Raw genomic sequence first — 20,410 nt, forward strand, 5'->3', positions numbered from 1 at the left:
CTGGGCGGCTTTGCCTGAGCTGCTGCCCCTGTGACCCGACTCCGGATAAAGCAGAAGAAAATGGATGGATGGATGTTGAAAGGAATAAATGATCATTAATTTCTTGCTGTGATACTGAATCACAAACTAAGTTGTGAACCTCAAATAAAGTACATAGGTCAAAGATGACAAAACATATTGCAAATGTGAAAAAACAAGATAACTACAAATTCTACAATTGCTTTTACCTTGAAATGTTCATTGCTTTTACTATACAGGGGTGCAAGGGTAACCACAATCGTTTAGTATATCCAGTAAACATATTAGCAAAAAACCAACAACAAAAAGCTTTAGAGAAGTCAATGATATAGGACAAAAGATATATATATACTATATATATATATAATATATATATATATATATATATATATATATATTTTATGACTTAGCTGCAAACAAGACTATATAAACTATAAAATGCAAGCAACATTTTTCTCATGAATTAAAAAAAAAAAATCTTAAGTACAATTGGATGTTATGAACCAAAGCAAAAGCTTAAATTTGAATGTACTTTGCTTGTACAGCACTTAGAAAAGACTGCAAGTTCTGTAATCAATGGATGGGGTCAACTTATGAAGTAGTGTGGATATAGGACTTAAGTAAATTTTAAAATTGCATAAAAACTGACTTAAAGATAAGTTTAATATGGAGTGAGTTATAATTTGGCAAAAGAGTTTGTTTTTAAATAAGTTAAACTGGTTTAATGTAACAACCTTTATTTTCAGTCTAGACTGTAAAGGTTTTAAAACCTTTACAGTTTCCAAAAACTCTCTTGGTTAATTGATTGTTGGATTTTATTTTTTTATTTAGTTATGTGTTGAAAGTGAATGTCTGTTAAGTGCTAAATAAATAAATAAAATCCAACTCAAAATACAAGTCAGCACTTTTCTGCACTAAGAGGCTCTCCATACTGTATGTGTCAGCATGTGCTGAACTACAGCAGACAGCAGTTGGATTAATATCTCTTCAAATTCTTACTTCCCACCTGATTTAATGCTTAAATCAATGTCTGGACCTTGTCAAGGAGATTAATGAAACACTTCCCTGCTGCCCAGGTCTAATCCTGCTCAGAGTCACAACAGATGCTCAGGACCATGAGGTGACCACAGTCACACCCTGGTCACCATCAACCTACTAACTAACTAGCAAAAAAAAAAAAATGTTGCAGGTCCAAACCAATGTACAGTAGGATCTTCATAGATGCATGACAGAAAGATATATTGATATGTTTTATGGTTTGGAAGGAAGAATTTAGTCAAATCAAATTATGAAGCTAGCTAACAGTACACCCCTGCATTTAAGCTAGCATAGTAAGTACTAATGCCGTGTTCAAAACACTCAGAAGCTTGGAGATTCTGAACTCTAGCTGGAGGAAAAATGCCTTGAACGCAGCGTTTCGCAACAACTTCCACAGTGAAACTCGTTAGGAAACGGAGCGACCCGAGGATTCAGAGTCACTGTAACAGCCACAGCAGCCGCGTTTGCGACTGTTTAGACAACAATGTTACTAATGCTGAAAATGCATCTTTAAAATCAAATCTTAACATTACTATATGTGTAATATATTCACATTCTATGTACAATTAGTTAAGTGAGCAGCTAGCTAGGTTTGTACATCAACAAACATGTTTTTGAGGATTTCATTTAGTGCAAAAGATAACATTAGCCTAGCTCTACTGTGATAGCTGAAGCGGTTGTCTCCGAGATAATCTCATGAATGCACTTTTTCGAGTGTCGCAGACCGAACGGTCGGCCCCTAAAAAAAAACCCGGGCCACCTTTTGCATCTGCACATGTGTCATTTCGGACCACAGCAGCACGTCTGAGACGGAGTCTCTTCACCCAAAGCAATCAAATGGATTAATGGATTATTAACCATCAGATGATGAAGGTAAAAATTCTTAAATAATTCTAAATTCAATTTTAAGCATAAACGAGGTCGTTTGAAGCAGAAACTCGATGAAATTTTGTGATACTTTGAAAAGACCGACACGCAATGAACGCATCAGCTAGCAGCTCGTGTAGCTGCGGCACTCTGATCGCTTCCTCCGTCATTTATGATGAAATAATGCTGAATTTATGTGGAAATGATTGTTGAAAAAAAGCTTCAGATATCTGTCGCTGATATAGATGATGACTGGAGGCAGTTTGAAGCAGAAACGAGGTGATAATCAGTGAACCGCGGCTAATGACACATGCACAGTGAAGGCAGGGGGGACCGACTTTTAGGGGGACCATTCGGTCGGTGACACCGGAAGGAGGGATTTTTTAATGTGGGGTCTTTCTGAGCTTCTAAGGGTTCTGAATACATCATATATTAAATAGGACAGGATAGCTAGCGTAGCTTGTAGTGTGGCTGTGATGGAGGACAGCAGGAGTTGCTGTGCAATAGTAGCCAATAAATCTCACTCTGCAACAGCTCACTGGACTCTCCTGGGAGGAGTCAAAACAACACAATGTAGAACTATAACCAATAATCAATTAAACACAGAGACTAGCTGCACTATTCATGACTGAAAATTACATACATTTATTTTTAGAACAGCTTAGACTTTGGAAGAGAAAATGTTCATAAATTAAAATGACACAGTAGCTTGTAACATTTCCAACGATATGCTTCATATCTTTCACAAATGTGGCTATTGTAAGATCGTCAAACATTCAGGGACAATCAGCAAAGCAAACTGCACCGGTCAGTAACTTTTGTCAGTGCATTGTTACTTGAATGTTCAAAGAAAGAACACAAATATGTCAGAGTAAAACTGCATGATGACTCATGATAAGAGATTGAATTTCTCTTCTCACTTGTCAATCAGTGAGGGGGTAGGTGTGGCTTCAGGAGCATCTCCATGGTCTTTTCAGGTGTCCATTTGCTAACATTAACCCCCAACCTATAACATTAAGAAATTTTTCTGTTGCTGATTTTGGAAGAAAATATGATGAGTGTCTAAAAAGCCTTTGGATATTTTCTTGCATTTGCCTCCCTTTGGGGAATAAACAGAAGAACTCACCCTCTGCTGGATGGTTGCATGGTTGTGTTCCATTTCCCTCTTCTCCATGGCCGAGTCAATCACCAGCTGATCCAGCTAAAAGCAAGTAGTAAGTAAATGAAATGTATTGATACAGCCTCTTTCAAGGTAAAACCACAATCTTATGCTTTTCTTTAAAAATTTCAACAATGAAGACAAGCAGACCTGGGGCGGGGGGGGGACCACAACTATCAATCAATCAATCAATTTTTTTTTTTAATATAGCGCCAAATCACAACAAACAGTTGCCCCAAGGCGCTTTATATTGTAAGGCAAGGCCATACAATAATTATGTAAAACCCCAACGGTCAAAACGACCCCATGTGAGCAAGCACTTGGCTACAGTGGGAAGGAAAAACTCCCTTTTAACAGGAAGAAACCTCCAGCAGAACCAGGCTCAGGGAGGGGCAGTCTTCTGCTGGGACTGGTTGGGGCTGAGGGAGAGAACCAGGAAAAAGACATGCTGTGGAGGGGAGCAGAGATCGATCACTAATGATTAAATGCAGAGTGGTGCATACAGAGCAAAAAGAGAAAGAAACACTCAGTGCATCATGGGAACCCCCCAGCAGTCTACGTCTATAGCAGCATAACTAAGGGATGGTTCAGGGTCACCTGATCCAGCCCTAACTATAAGCTTTAGCAAAAAGGAAAGTTTTAAGCCTAATCTTAAAAGTAGAGAGGGTGTCTGTCTCCCTGATCTGAATTGGGAGCTGGTTCCACAGGAGAGGAGCCTGAAAGCTGAAGGCTCTGCCTCCCATTCTACTCTTACAAACCCTAGGAACTACAAGTAAGCCTGCAGTCTGAGAGCGAAGCGCTCTATTGGGGTGATATGGTACTACGAGGTCCCTAAGATAAGATGGGACCTGATTATTCAAAACCTTATAAGTAAGAAGAAGAATTTTAAATTCTATTCTAGAATTAACAGGAAGCCAATGAAGAGAGGCCAATATGGGTGAGATATGCTCTCTCCTTCTAGTCCCCGTCAGTACTCTAGCTGCAGCATTTTGAATTAACTGAAGGCTTTTTAGGGAACTTTTAGGACAACCTGATAATAATGAATTACAATAGTCCAGCCTAGAGGAAATAAATGCATGAATTAGTTTTTCAGCATCACTCTGAGACAAGACCTTTCTAATTTTAGAGATATTGCGTAAATGCAAAAAAGCAGTCCTACATATTTGTTTAATATGCGCTTTGAATGACATATCCTGATCAAAAATGACTCCAAGATTTCTCACAGTATTACTAGAGGTCAGGGTAATGCCATCCAGAGTAAGGATCTGGTTAGACACCATGTTTCTAAGATTTGTGGGGCCAAGTACAATAACTTCAGTTTTATCTGAGTTTAAAAGCAGGAAATTAGAGGTCATCCATGTCTTTATGTCTGTAAGACAATCCTGCAGTTTAGCTAATTGGTGTGTGTCCTCTGGCTTCATGGATAGATAAAGCTGGGTATCATCTGCGTAACAATGAAAATTTAAGCAATGCCGTCTAATAATACTGCCTAAGGGAAGCATATATAAAGTGAATAAAATTGGTCCTAGCACAGAACCTTGTGGAACTCCATAATTAACTTTAGTCTGTGAAGAAGATTCCCCATTTACATGAACAAATTGTAATCTATTAGACAAATATGATTCAAACCACCGCAGCGCAGTGCCTTTAATACCTATGGCATGCTCTAATCTCTGTAATAAAATTTTATGGTCAACAGTATCAAAAGCAGCACTGAGGTCTAACAGAACAAGCACAGAGATGAGTCCACTGTCTGAGGCCATAAGAAGATCATTTGTAACCTTCACTAATGCTGTTTCTGTACTATGATGAATTCTAAAACCTGACTGAAACTCTTCAAATAGACCATTCCTCTGCAGATGATCAGTTAGCTGTTTTACAACTACCCTTTCAAGAATTTTTGAGAGAACTAAAATCCAAGTTCACTGTTGCCAAAAATACATCCATTGATAAACTCTGTTTACTGTAAATTACAGAACAATGTTGAATCAGAGCAACTTTGGGAGTTACAATAAAAAAAAAACCCTTAAATAATGAAGGTTCAACTGTACTCATGTAGCAGTTGTTCCGCAGTAAAAAAAAAAGTTATTTCTCAGTAATGCGCGCCCATTAGTGTTGGTCTGAATTATAATGTAGCCTCTCTGCACCAGAAGAGGATTTTCAGGAAAACATGTACAGATCCAACATCATATAAACGCAGTGGAAACTACAGGGATGACTGATGTAAGTGCTCTTCAAGAAGAATTCTCATGAGAATGGCACTAATTCCAGTCAAGTGGCAAAATGAGACGGTCCATAAGACAGAGGTGAGCGGTAATAAAAATGTCATCCCTTTTTGCTCACCTCAGCAGCCAGTTTCTTCATATAAGGATCGAGCTCATTGAGCAGGTTGTGTCCTTGCTGGAACAGTGAGTATTGTGCGTGCATGAATGACAGCATCTAGGTGGAACAGAAGCAGATGTTTTGGATAGACATGTGGAATATAAAGCTGCACAGGCAGCAGTAATATAGTTTGTATATCTGTGTTGGTAGAAACCATACTCACCGCATCTAAGATCTCAAATTTCTTCTTTGCCTGGAGGACATTGATCTGCAAAGAACAAGAGAATAAAAAGTTGAAAAGTGTGTTGTGAAAAGAATTAAATGTTTTTTTTGTTTTTTGTTTTTAGAATATCCTCTTCACAGCATGTGCATGACTTCTACAGGTTAATGAGACAGTGCCCTCTGGTGGACACCCTTGACTTCAATTCAACTGCCAGTCCTAAAACACAAACTTTGACTGTTTAGAGAACCAAATACCTGCAATATTTCCCGTTTGCATCTTAACCCATGTAACATAAATGACCTTTTGAACTACATTTAAGAAGACATACAGTTGGTATCCCACTCACTGCTACGTGGATAACAACTTGATGGATCACTAGATGGTACGTTGACTGAAAAAAATAAAATAAAAATAATAATAATAATTGGAGAATAATTGGATGTTTTTGGTAGAAATACAGGTATGGACAGTTCTGGGAGCACACGGAAGAGCTGTGCACGGCTGCATCCACCGCACTACCGAACTGCCTCGGGTCCTGGACAGCAACAGGTGTTATAGTGCTGTGATACTCTGCCTTGCCCTTGAAGAACCTTAAGGCCCATTTTTTGCCACCTTGGCCTTGGTATTGGATGCCTTGGCCTTGAAGGTTCAAAGTCTCTGTCATCTCAAGAAAACATTAGGCATTTTCAGGTCATATGGAATTTTTGCCATTTTTAACTTCAACTTCAGCACCTGAACCACCTCTGCATCACAGAATATTACTATCACTAGAAACAACAACTGTGTGAATCCCATTCTTTGTATGACCCATTTTTCTTTATTTCAGCCTTGGCTTAGAGGGAATCAAAGCCTTGGCCTTGAGGGTCTGGGCCTCAACTACAACCATTCTGGTAGACAAATGGCCCATCCCCACTTCAGAACGTAGCCACCTATGTGCTGCAGTCAGTCAGATGAAACATGAGCGTCTCCTTGGCCACAATGTAAGTGATCATCAGAGTCTCTCTAAGTAACTGCACCCAAGGATCCCCCAAAGAGACCTAGTACAAAGACATCTAGTCATCACCTTTGGGCTCTGGTTAGTGTCCAAGCCTCCTAAGCATACAGTAAGACAGGAAGCACAGGACACTAAATGTCAATGTCAAAATGTATTTATATAGCACATTTAATACAGAAAAACTGTCCAAAGTGCTGGACACACCCAAATAATAATAATAATAATAAAAACACAGCAGGAACAAAATGGCTAAAATGATAATCACAACCGAATCAGGAATCAGCTAGCTTGAGTCGAAAACCAGAGCAAACAAATGAGTTTTTAACCAAGACTTGAAGATGTTTAAAGACGGGGCCATACGGACATTCAAAGGAAGCCTATTCCAGAGTCTCGGAGCCGCCACTGAAAATGCACGGTCTCCCCTGGTTTTCAGCCGGGATCTCGGCACTTCCAGAGTCAGTTGATTGGCCGATCTCATGTTTCGACCTGGAGCAGGAACCGACAGAAGCTCGGAGAGGTAATTTAAACATTTAAAAACCAACAGCAACAATTTGAAATGAATCCTGTAACTGACTGGAGGCCAGTACAGGAGTTATGTGGTCCTGCTTTCTGGTGCCCGTAAGCAACCACACTTTGGCATTTTGGACCAATTGCAGACGGTGAATGGACATTTGATCTAGCCCACAATACAGGGAGTTACAGTAGTCCAAACGACAGGTGACAAAAGCATGAATCACTCTCTCCAAGTCAGCCCGGGGCAAATAGGGTTTAACTTTACCCAAGAGACGAAGCTGAAAAAAGCTAGACTTGATTACAGAGTTAATTTGCTTTTCAAATGTAAAAGAACTGTCAAAGACAACACCAAGATTCCTTACAGATGGGTGGTAGTGGTTACTCAGTGAGCCCAGAGCAGTGGCATCAAATGAGTTCCCAAATACCACAATCTCAGTTTTAGAGTCTAAAGACTTGGATCTTTGCTGCCCTGCAAAGATATGCATATGGGACATCATGACTCCAAAGATTCTTCCAAGGCAACTCTTAATGAGATACACTCTTGTACCCAATAGACAATGAAAAAATGGAAAGTGGGCGCATCAATTATATGCATCATATCATGGTTTTGGTCATGGACAGAAGAAACAATGATAAAGAAGCTTTGTAACTCATTCTGAGTAGTGTGGAGAATATGTCCGGTTGGCACAAACAGGACACAACAGCAGATACAGTTCACGTATGACATCTTTGAATGCATAAATCTGTAATGTCGGCAATACATTGAAAGAAATGTGATGGGCTCAGATTCAAGTCAGTATATTCTTTACAGAAACAGGACAATTTTACCAACTAAGGGAAGAATTAAGAAACATGTAAAAGACATTTTTCTTAACCTGAAGTACATAATCCAGGGTGAGGTGTCGGAAGCACTTGCGGGTGATGCTCAACGTGCTGCTGGCTTCTTCAACCTCATGAGGCTTATTCCGTGGTGCCTGTGCATTCTTCACCTGGGCAATTTCCAGATCCTCACGGACCCTGTCAAAGTGCTTCTTGGTGTCCTTGAACTTGCGTACATCCCTGGGGGAAAGGGAGGGGGGGGCATTACAACAGGGTTAAAAAAGAACCACAAGCACATGTGTTCAGTTTAAGGTCAGTTAGGGGTATTCCAAAGTTAATAATAAGAGTTAGAGGTTTCCCATCCTTTGGAATGTTCCCAGATCTGACAAGGTGAATGTGAGGTCAAACATAACCCACTTTAACCAAAACTGTTCATGAGGTCTTTGATGTCACGTCCGAGCTGCAAAAAGGTGAGTTCCATTTAATAGTTTAAAACATAAAAAAAAGGTGAAATGTGACAACATGTCCTTAATGGCTGTAAAATGTTCAAATTGCTCAAGATTTATTTCAGTTTTCTGCATGGATTCCTCAGAATGCAGCACATTATAAACTGCTGAAAGACTCACTCTTTCACAAAGTTGTGCAACTGCTGCTTTACAGACCGCTGAGCTTGATCAAACAGTATCTGAAAAACAATGACAAAAAAGAAAGTTGTTTTTTAATATTGCTGCATAATACAGTACTGTGCAAAGGTTTAGAAACGCTACTAAGTAGATTTATTCATTCACAGAAATAAAAAATGTAGAGAATAGATATAAATAATAACAGGCAGGGTGCAGATAACTGGTACTCGTGGTGCAACATCAGAGTCACAGCAGAGGGAAACACTTTCCAACAATCTGTCATTGCTTTCCTTTTTATGAAGCACTTCCCCTGTGTTTTTTTGCTGCGCATCATTTATTTTTAGCATGCACAAGGCACCATCAGTACCAGTTATGTGCATGCCTCAGTAACATGTATAAGTAAGCAATTTCTGCCTTTAAATGGCATAATTTCTTTAAGGTGGTAAAAAGTTTTTTTTAATGTGATATACTGAACTTAACAAGAAATTCACATTGTATTTAAGTGGATTTTTACACACACACACACCACAACACAACACGCACACACACACACATATATATATATTACAAATCAACTAAATTAGTGTCATGCACTGGGATTTTTTTTCTTGCCTATTTTTTCAAAACCGAAATGAAATGTTTATAACATGCAAATTATTTTGTTAAAACAAAAACACCTTAATTTGTCGAAGCCTTTCTACTCTAATATCTGTGGTGTCTAAAAGTATTTGCACATTACTGTACGTCCTGCAGAGAACGGTCAAACATGGGAAAAATGGTGATCAAACACTGTTAGCAGGCACTACGTCTATAATGTTACAAAAGTGGACATTGAGGTGCTGCAAATAAAAGAAAATATGTGATGCTTATGTTCATCTCTCTATCTACAGAAAAAAACACCCTTTAAAAACACATGTGGAACTCTCTTTCAAAGTAATAAAGCATGTAATAAAGCAAACGGGAAAATAAACAGTCCACAGGGGGGCGACAAAGTACATCGTGTCCATAATCCATATGAATAATCAAACGCAGCCTTTGAGGCCTGTTGGAATGAACGGAGGAGTAACGTCACTCGACTCTGCAGTGATGCTGCATTACGGTCAGCATCTTTCTCCTCACTGGCCCCCACTGCTCCTGCCATACCGCCTGCCTTCCGCCGCTTCTAAAGGGTCACTTGGGCAGAGAGGGAGGGAGAACGTGACTAAGAGGAGGAGAGAAGGGTTTGGTACAACGTGACAGCACTGCAGAGTCTGCACCACAGACAAAGCAGGCGGCGGCACTGAATGATTCAGATAAATCAACAGCCTGAATAACTGGATATACAACTTTGTGCGCACAATAGAAGATCCCAAGTATAACTCGAGGCTCATGAAGGCTTCAATTTAGGGATACACAATCTGATGATGAGTACGTGCGCTTTTTAATTGCCTGCCACTCTGGTTGGTGACAGATCAGGACCAGCACAACATTACCACCAGGCTTTTACAGAGGACTTTAATTCCATGACATTTCCTCTTAAAACTAAAATAAAAAACACTTCGGAGATGCCAGCGGTCGGTTCTGTTATTACACTTCCAGCCTCTCAAACAGATTTAATTGTGATGGTGGGTTAAGACTAAATTCTGCTTGCTCCAGAAATTATTGGGCCTAAATGAGCAAATCTGGAACCATGAACCATCCTGGTTGCTGTTTTGAGGTTCTACAATCACAACAGAATCTCTCCAGATGACCTGACTGATGAACAACAATTTCAGTCCAGATACAACACCAGGTTAGAAAAGCAGTCCAGGCTGCAAACCTCAGACCTCAAATGCACAATTCTCAGATTTCCATTGAGACAAATAAACTTTGCATCTCAGTCTGAATACTATTTATGGTTCTAACAGTTCAAGATCCTATCTGGACCTGCTCTAAATCTCACTTGGTGACTGTCTGTCACAGGATACGGTTCAGTAAACAGGAACAATTCCTGTCTCCCTATGTAAGAGTGAAGAAATATCCAGGATCCACTCCTGATCAACACTGGGGCTGGCTGCTACTTGATGACTCAAATTGATTAGTCGATATGTTGTTAGGTCCATGAAATGTAAAAACAACTGATGTCATCCAGAGCCCAAGAGGACGCCTTCAAGTGTCTTGTTCCATCCGCCAATGACGTAATAAAATCATCAGCATGTATTTATTTGTCTGTCTGCCTGTTAGCAGGATTACGTCAAAACTACTGCACGGATACATATTAGGTCACAGAAGACTCCACTGCAGTTTGGAGGTGATCCGGATCCAGGGAACAAGATTTCAGTATAGGCTTTGAAGGATTACGTTCAAAACTACTAGAGACAGATATTAGGGTACGGAAGACTCCACTGCATTTGTGACGTGATCTGGATCTGGATCCGGATTTCCAGAATTCCTTTCTTGGTGTTCACAGCTTTGCACCCACCTCTGCAATCAGTGGTGACATGGGCTGGATACCATGTGGAGGTTAGTGGAAGGAAGCTATAGTGGCGCTTGGAACAGGCTAGTGAGTATGCCTGACGCCGGACACAAAGAGGTGCTAGATGGGACTAAGTAATTGAGGTCCCTGGCGCAAAGATTTATTTAAAATTTTTTGTGACTCAGAGCAGGAACCTGTTTTCTTGAATATGTTTCAAATGTAATAAAAGGCTCATCAAAGATGTACTGATTCTCTAAATATGAGCAAACTGGTCCTCTGATCTATGGATGAAACCCAAAGCTGAGAACGTCTGTGTTTGATCAAAGATACATTTGGCCTGAAAAATATGTAAGTCTACCTCTTACTCAGTCCACAGAGGTCTCTGTGTGCCCAGGTTAGAGCTGGGACTTCTACCTTTTACCATTTAGGGAGGTGATGGTCTAGTGGTTAAGGTGTTGGGCTTGAGTCCAGAAGATCATTGGTTCAAATCCCCACCTGACTGGAAAATTACTAAGGGTCCTTGGGCCAAGGTCTTTATTCGCTCCGGTGTGTAGTGAGCGCCTTGCATGGCAGCCCCCTGACATCGGGGTGAATGTGAGGCATAATTGTAAAGCGCTTTGAGCATCTGATGCAGATGGAAAAGCGCTATATAAATGCAGTCTATTTGTAAAATGCACAATAAGAGACTGGATTCATCTGGGAAAGAGATGAATTAAACTTAAAGGGGTGTGTTTTGAAATTGCATCATTTTTACAGCAGGCGTGGAACAGACGTAAATATTCAATTTATGTATAAGAGAAAGTGATTCTATATTGTGAAAATATGTAATGTGTTCCTTTTTAGATGACCTGTAAAATTAACTATCTATGTTTGTAATGAGATTAAATTATTCTGCTAGAGTATGATATACTCTTGTTATGGTGTCTTATAAGCCATGTGTGGCTGGGCAACCTGTGGTCGCATGACACGTTAATAAACTTTCATTCATTCATATAGGGCATGGAAGACTCCACTGCATTGTGAAGTGATCTGGATCTAAACTCCAGATCAATATTCACTTTATACAGACTTTGAAGGATTATGTCAAAACTACTTCATGGATTTTCACCAAATTTCCACCGCAGACAGATATTAGGGCACAGAAGACTCCGCTGCATTTTGGAGGTGATCCGAATCTCAGGCTTGCTCTTGTATCATTTACAGTTTCCTGCCATATAACATGTAAAATCTAATCAAATAATTTTGAAGAAAAAAACCCCTCAAATGATTAAATTCATTATCAAACTAGTTCATTTATTTAATAACCCTTTAATAAGTGATTCATCCTTGCAACTCTAATCAACACCAAAGTTGAATCTGTTCTTTCTCTTGATAAATCTGTTCATTCCATCACATTTTCCAATAACACTAACAAAATATTAGCCTGAAATTACTTTTTGTTCTGGATCTGCATCTGTCTCAAAATGTAACCAACTCTTCCTTGAGTGAAGATCTACCTCCATGTCAAATTTCAGCAAACTCTGTTTTTAACTTTGAGATCTTCTACTAATAATTAAACAAAAAGCACACAAACTACCAAAGTGTTGCATTCATGCATGACCCTGTTTGTACGTCAGTGTCGAGGATAAAACCGCTGGTATAAATGTGCACATGTGGTCAAAGTTTTCCTGTCTGCGAGTTAAAAAATCACATAAAAAACCAGTAAGTGAGCAATGCACCTCAAACACATGCTGCATCTGCACGAAAGCGGCTGTACACAGACCGATGTGAGATTAGACTGGGAACTGTGCAGGCAGGTCTGAAGTGGATGGTGGCTCTTCTTAAACCACAACCTTTAAAAAGTTGTCAACAAGCACGCCTTAATGTTTGTAGTAGTCGGTGAGCACGGTGAGAAAATGGCCACGAGGCTTCCTGGCCCTGGGACAACTGCAGCCTGCAGCATTCCTCAGTCAGCCGCTTTGTTTTTCACACCCTGCTTTTGCTCAGCCACGATACTGCCGCTGGTCTCTGTGGTACATCAGAGGCTAGGACGGCAAAGCTACACGTCCAGCAAAGGCTTTGACTGAAAGCAGCAGCTGAGCCGACAGGGAGGTGGTCGGGATTAAAAGCACCAATCAGTGATCGGCTGTGAGTTGGCTCCACAGTGATGCTAACAAATCTGCTCGGCAGACCCAGGGCAGAGCACTGCCGACATCACTCAGACTAGACACTGGCAACATCTCCCACTTTCTCATTTGAGAGGAGGAGGAGAACCAAAAGTGAAAACAGACCATGTGTGTTGTGGGTTTTTATTTTCAAAAAGTTCCATAAAAATGTAGAATCCAAAGATAAAGGTTTTCCAGGAATCACCTGATTTCCGGTTGTGGAGTGTCCTAGTGTGTATTTCTAATTGGACACTGTTACTCTGAGCAAGTAGTTCAGCGGGATGTGGAGTTGGGCCACCAATATGTACCTGGGTTTGATTCCTGGACCTCCAGTCCTGCTACCCATCTGTATCCTTGGACAAGACACTTTGTCTGCATTGTCCCAGTCTGGGGAAGTAACTGTTACACTGACATGTGGTTTTTGACAACTGAAGGACTGTATAAATAGAACAAAATAAATAAATAGAATAATTCAATGAAATGTGGTGAAAATAATCCACCATAAAAGGGCTGATTTAGGGGGAGTTTTTTCTTTGAATCTTTTAGTCTACTAACCTTAGTAAGTTGACTAAGGTTAGTCACCCAACATTATCTGTCTAATCTCTGTTTCACATTGATGGCTAAACTTGTAGATTAGCTCTTTTATGTTAGTCGTCGATTTTCACGGTCCTAACGGCCTCATGAGTGCCGCTGCCAAGAACCGCCTCCAATGTGCAACAGTTTTGTTTACTTTTGGGTTGGTCCGTCTGCTACAAACATGGCAGTCCGCCGGAGAGGAGAAGCACTCCTGGCCTCAGCATCTGTAAACATCTCCAATGGATTATTCTGGTCCCGGAACACGTGCTCCCGCCGCAAGTCTCTCCTTCCTCCTCCTCCATCAAGTGTACCTCCTCATGTACAGCTCAACTTCAAACTGTTGTCTGTTTCACACATTCTTTTTTTTCCTCTTATTGCACATTTTATTTTACTTGCATATTTCATTTGCACATTTTTTGCTGTGAATTATTCAGTGTTTAGTGTATATTTATCCACGTCGCACAGAGAGAGTGCAGCACAAAGCCAAGTCAAGTTCCTTGTATTCTGTGGATATTCTGATTCTGGTGGTACATGATAGCCGCTTTTTTTGAGGTAAGACACTGAAGTTTTGTCAACTAAAATAGGATTAGCCTCCTCTGTACCAAACTAAAAACTTTAGTCGGGTAACACAAAACTTCAGCTTATTAAGCGCTTTGTGCAACGACTGCGGTCTATGACCAGACAGCAGAATGAAGGAACCAAACGGAAACAAACACTACCACAGTGGATTCCCGTCTGCTTCTTGAACGCTGCTCTCAACACACCTGCATGCAGAGACAGACACCCTTATGCAAAAATCAATCAGATAATTGTGTTTATCTTCCATGCATGGTGCTAACCGCTAAAGCAGCTCTGTCATCTTTGATGGAAACAGCTGCTTTGACCAGAAAAACAGTTTACACACACACACATTCTTATTATTAGCTCTTTAATTTGGGGTTTTGTGCATTCTTGTAGTGTACTTTATGTTAGTAGCATTTCTCTTTTTGTTTTTAGAGTTTAAGTTCTTTAGTGTTTCAATTACAGGGAAAAGCCCAAAATAAATGAGTTATAATTATTATTCTTAACAAAGGTGTGGCTTCAGTACATTAAGTCACACCAGAGTACAAGTCGTAGAACCTCCCAAACTAGTACTTAAAACTTCCTACACTCCAGAAAACACAGTAAATAAACCACATTAAAGTGATTCAAATATAGAAATACCTGCAGTTACTGTTTTAGAGAGCAAGGATAGGATCCGGTGTCATAAACAAAAGCCTTGAACATGACTAAAACCTGTGTGGTGTCAGTGCTTTCCTGTCAGGCTACTCGAACGCACGCTTTCACACTATTTTTCACTTTATAAACAAAGGATGCCTGCTGCAATCGGTTAAAGAAGAACAGGTCTGTGCACGGCTTTGTTCTCTCGCTTCCAAATATAGCCGAAAGACGCCAACGCTGGCTTCCCACATGGGAATTCGGCTCATACAGTCATGCACAGTGCTCCAAGCTCACTTATTCATTCACATCCAGGAACTATACTCAATTGATTATTAATTAAAGATTCATCTGCATACAATCACACTCTTGAAATTTCATGCAAATAATATATGGAATCTACTTCAAAGCACGAGGTTTCCTGCGTCAGTCTCTCCTCATGTCTAATGGATGCTCAGCGAGTCAGACACCAGTCAATCATTTATTGCAGATTCATTTAGAGTTTCCTGCTCGGATTGAAAACATCGGCCCTGATTTCGCTTTACTTCTGATCTGTCTGAGATTCTGTGTCAAAACTCTAGAAGTAAAATCTGTGCAGTCTGTGGTGAATAAAAGCAGCGACGTTGGCTCATGTCAGACCTCAGACAAACAGGCTGTTTATTCTCTGTGTGGTACTGGACTGGCAACAGAACCACGCCTCAGAAATGCAGGATTCTGGTGCATTTGTCTCAGACCTGCATTGTTTGCTTGGCCTTGTGTATACGCAAAACCATATCCGCCGCTCGTGTTATGGGCATCAGTGTACAGTTGTGACGCGCGGCTTGAGTCTCAGTGGTCCATTTGTTATTCTGGAGCATCTGCTGCTGCACAACAGACATGCACGCAGAAGGACATCCGTCACAAGCAGCAGATAGAACCATCATTTTTATTTAATGGAGCAGTGCAACTGCCTTTCAGCTACAGGAGCGTTATGCAACCAGCTGCACATTGCACCTTTTGCAAAAAGGTCCTGCCTCAGCTGGAAACCCCCCACAAGATAAACCTGTTAAAGCTGCTGTATGTAGGATTTAGAGTATTCTTCTGGTGAGGCTGGAGACTGCATTATACCGCCAATGGTCATCGGTTTTGTTTTTGTTTCTTTGGCATCTTGGATTCATGCTCTTTTGCCTTAACTTGTGATAAACCTTATCTATTATACTTCATTTCACAAAAATGAGTGTGTACAGGGGAGGAACTACTGATTCCACTTCTGTTTTTCTTCAGTCTTCTGGCTATGCTGTAAAATGTGAAAGGTGAACTAAGTAAGTCCCTTTTGGGCTACTGTATCAACATGGGGGCTTCCATGAGGGGGGCGGCCCACATGTTGATATGAAGGGATCCTTCTAAGTTGATGCAAACACATCAATTTTTTAAATGCTATATTCCATTTCAGCTAATAAATACCTCTAATACCTGCATACTGTATCTTTAATATCAGGGGGCCATCACACACACACACACACACACACACACACACACACACACACACACACACACACACACACACACACACACACACACACACACACACACACACACACACACACACACACACACACACACACACACACACACACACACACCAGTAGTTCTGCTTTTACACTCAAGTGGAAAAAGAAAACCTCAGAAAACGTCTTAAATATCGAGTCACTGTTTTGGCTCTCGTGAACCGGGATGAGTCAGGAATCAAGAGGACGAGTTTACAGGAGACAAGACAACTGGTTCCAGACCAAATGGTTCTGTTTCTGTCTCTCTCTGTTGCTCTGTCTCTCTCTCTCTCTCTCTGTCTGTCTCTTTGTCTCTGTCTCTCTCTCTCTCTCTCTCTCTCTGTCTGTCTGTCTCTTTGTCTCTGTCTCTTTCTCTCTCTCTCTCTCTCTCTCTCTCTCTCTGTCTAAGGGTGGACTTGCACCCGGTCCAGATGCACTGGGCCGTGCATAAGCATGGCTTTCCCCCACCAGTCTGCCCTTCACGGTTGGGAAACGAGCACCGAGTTTAGCCCTATTCTGATGAAATTACGTCATTTTCTATAAGGAGGTAAAGGAATATAATATTTGTTATGACTGGATAGCACAGGATTAAAAAAGCTTGCTAGAAATGAGACATGGGTGTGGCTATTCAAACAGGCCAGATGCACTGCTGTCACTCCTCAAAATAAATGAAAAATGACCAGGCGTCTGCATTTTTACCCCTTTGTCATCAATTCTGAAATGGAATGGATTCATCTCTTCTTATTATGTAGCTTCAAGTTACTTGTCAGCTAATTTTTTTTTTTTTTAGTTTTGGCTCTATGCACTCTGCAGAGCTGCACAGCACGGTGCACTCCTTGTGCAGAGCAGGTGGTCTGAACACCTCTCAGACAGACACATACAGATGTACCCTGTCCCACTGACTTGGATATTACTTTTTAATTGGCGTACAGAGCCATGGACTTTTCAATATGCGTTAGCAAAGCAGGTGAACTGAAGATGCAGTGTTCCAAATGCCTCTTTATGCAACTCCATGCTTGAAATAAATGGTGGAAAAATGGTATGGATCTGTAAATCTGCATGGCAAGTTGAGATGTGGCAAAATACTGAGGATTTCTGGTTATAGTTACTTTACCTCACCTCCCTATATAAAATCTGTCCCATCTGAAGAAATTATGCAATAAGGGCCCAAGTTTCCTTAGTAGTAATTCATATGCCCCTTGTTGCACATCCACATTACCAGATACTGAAGCATGAAGCAGAAGAAAGTCTGCGACTGCAGATGATGTCTCTTTTCCAAGGACACAGATGGGTAGCCTGACCGGGAATCGAACCCAGGTCTACATATTTCCAGCCCAACTCCAAAATTATTTGAACTTGAAATAATTTTAGGAGAATATGAATTATCAGCAGAGGTTAATTGAACTGCCAAGCCTACAGAAGAGGAAACACTGAAAATTTAGTACACCAACTTTGTGAGGTTTGTGTTCTTGTGTCAAATGAGTTTGAAGACAAAGTAGCTCTATTTTGGCACTGTAATTTAGTTTGTAGTTTGTCTGATATGACATTAACCACAAGCCTTACCCACTTCTTCTCTTTTCGTCTTCAGTGATTGGTTTGTCTTTTTTAGGAAAAAGGAAACCCCACAAAGGTTACAATCTCCTATAGAGTAAAAACTATTGGAATAACTTTCCCATAAAGGTTCAAAAATAAACTGAAGTGTCAAATTGGGAGCAAAGTAAAGGCAACTCAGAAAAGCAGTAATCAATACGATGAAAGTCTTCTGCTCAAATAGACGTTTAATGATTAACTGCTGCTTCATGTCCAAATGTAAAGTGTTTCTACCATTTACAACCTTTATACCTCACAAATCACTCACAGTGAAATCCACACAGTTGAGTCTAGACAGACACGTGTACGCGGCAAACAGTTCTGTGTCGACACATGCCATCCAAAAAAAAAAAAAGAAAAAAAAAAAAGATAAAATCACACAACCCTGCAATGAGCAGGTCGCCCCCAAGGATCGTCTGTACCAAATAACTGAAAAAATCTATCAACAGATTTTCTGCAATAAATTGAACAGTGTGTGAAAAATGCCTTTTTCCTTTTTTTTTTGCCCTTCTTGGGGACCCTGAGGGGCCCACAAGGATTCAATCACAAAGCCCAACCTAGCATGAAGCATGACCAAATTTCAGAAAAATTCATAAGTGAAAGGCACCATCAATACGAGGCGGCGGGAGGAGGTGACTTATGATAACATATCTGTGTTATGGCTTTAATCATGACTGCAAGACCATGTCTGGTCTTCAAAGCACCATCTAGTGCACAGCACGTTCAAGATAACTGACATCAATAGAACCAGGATGGAGGGGTGGTAGAAGTCAGGATTGTGAAGTGGAACATGTCCTCCGTTTAATAACAGAAGAAAGACTGGTAGAATGAAAAAGAAGACTGGTTTGGGGTAAGTGGTCGCCATGTTACAATTCATACAATGCCATGCTTCAACACATGTACCTAATATGAAACACAGAAAATGTCACATTTTCTTTTTTTTTTGTTTAAATGAGACACTCCTCTGCAAAGCTTTAAACCTGTTCGTGGAACAAAAACTAGAAACTTTTAATATTTTGCTCAGAACAAAAACAAAACCAGAAACTTTACAGTTTTTATGTTCCACAAAAGAACTGTTTATTTTTTGTTAATTCTTTAAAAAGGTTCCTGTTTATCCAGTGAGGACATCAGATGCTATTAATGCTCTACACCCAAACAGGTGGTGGCGGGTAATGCACTGTGTCGGTTTGTAACCGCCAATAAATTCGACAGATGAAGATGAAGACCTGGAGATATTCACTTCCACCTGTCGTACATTTTGGTTGCTGTTGGTGGGACAAAGCACTGGCATCCTGTGTTACAGGCTGAGAAACAGACACGGAGCAGACAAACATCGAGGGACCTCTTTAAAAAACACTGACTTAGACTTAATCAATCATCAATCAATCAATTTTTTTATATAGCGCCAAATCACAACAAACAGTTGCCCCCAAGGCGCTTTATATTGTAAGGCAAGGCCATACAATAATTATGTAAAACCCCAACGGTCAAAACGACCCCCTGTGAACAAGCACTTGCTACAGTGGGAAGGAAAAACTCCCTTTAACAGGAAGAAACCTCCAGCAGAACCAGGCTCAGGGAGGGGCAAGTCTTCTGCTGGGACTGGTTGGGGCTGAGGGAGAGAACCAGGAAAAAGACATGCTGCGGAGGGGAGCAGAGATCAATCACTAATGATTAATGCAGAGTGGTGCATACAGAGCAAAAAGAGAAAGAAACAGTGCATCATGGGAACCCCCCAGCAGTCTACGTCTATAGCAGCATAACTAAGGATGGTTCAGGGTCACCTGATCCAGCCCTAACTATAGCTTTAGCAAAAGGAAGTTTTAAGCCTAATCTTAAAGTAGAGAGGGTGTCTGTCTCCCCTGATCTGAATTGGGGAGCTGGTTCCACAGGAGAGGAGCCTGAAAGCTGAAGGCTCTGCCTCCCATTCTACTCTTACAAACCCTAGGAACTACAAGTAAGCCTGCAGTCTGAGAGCGAAGCGCTCTATTGGGGTTGATATGGTACTACGAGGTCCCTAAGATAAGATGGGACCTGATTATTCAAACCTTATAAGTAAGAAGAAGAATTTTAATTCTATTCTAGAATTAACAGGAAGCCATGAAGAGAGGCCAATATGGGTGAGATATGCTCTCTCCTTCTAGATAAAGCTGGGTATCATCTGCGTAACAATGAACATTTAAGCAATACCATCTAATAATACTGCCTAAGGGAAGCATGTATAAGTGAATAAAATTGGTCCTAGCACAGAACCTTGTGGAACTCCATAATTAACTTTAGTCTGTGAAGAAGATTCCCCATTTACATGAACAAATTGTAATCTATTAGACAATATGATTCAAACCACCGCAGCGCAGTGCCTTTATA

At 40.6% G+C, this 20,410-nt stretch overlaps 1 protein-coding gene across 1 annotated transcript in view; it reads right to left on the reverse strand.

Moving 5' to 3' along the window:
* The window catches only part of acap3a (ArfGAP with coiled-coil, ankyrin repeat and PH domains 3a), a 204,653-nt gene that overhangs the window by 53,826 nt on the left and 130,417 nt on the right, over positions 1-20,410 (reverse strand). The window contains 5 exon segments of the mRNA XM_034173438.1: positions 3,050-3,124; positions 5,426-5,521; positions 5,628-5,672; positions 8,010-8,193; positions 8,580-8,638. Coding sequence (XP_034029329.1) covers positions 3,050-3,124; positions 5,426-5,521; positions 5,628-5,672; positions 8,010-8,193; positions 8,580-8,638 — 459 coding nt within the window.

The sequence above is a fragment of the Thalassophryne amazonica genome, chromosome 6 (genome assembly GCF_902500255.1).
Source record: "Thalassophryne amazonica chromosome 6, fThaAma1.1, whole genome shotgun sequence".
Classification (NCBI taxonomy): domain Eukaryota; kingdom Metazoa; phylum Chordata; class Actinopteri; order Batrachoidiformes; family Batrachoididae; genus Thalassophryne; species Thalassophryne amazonica.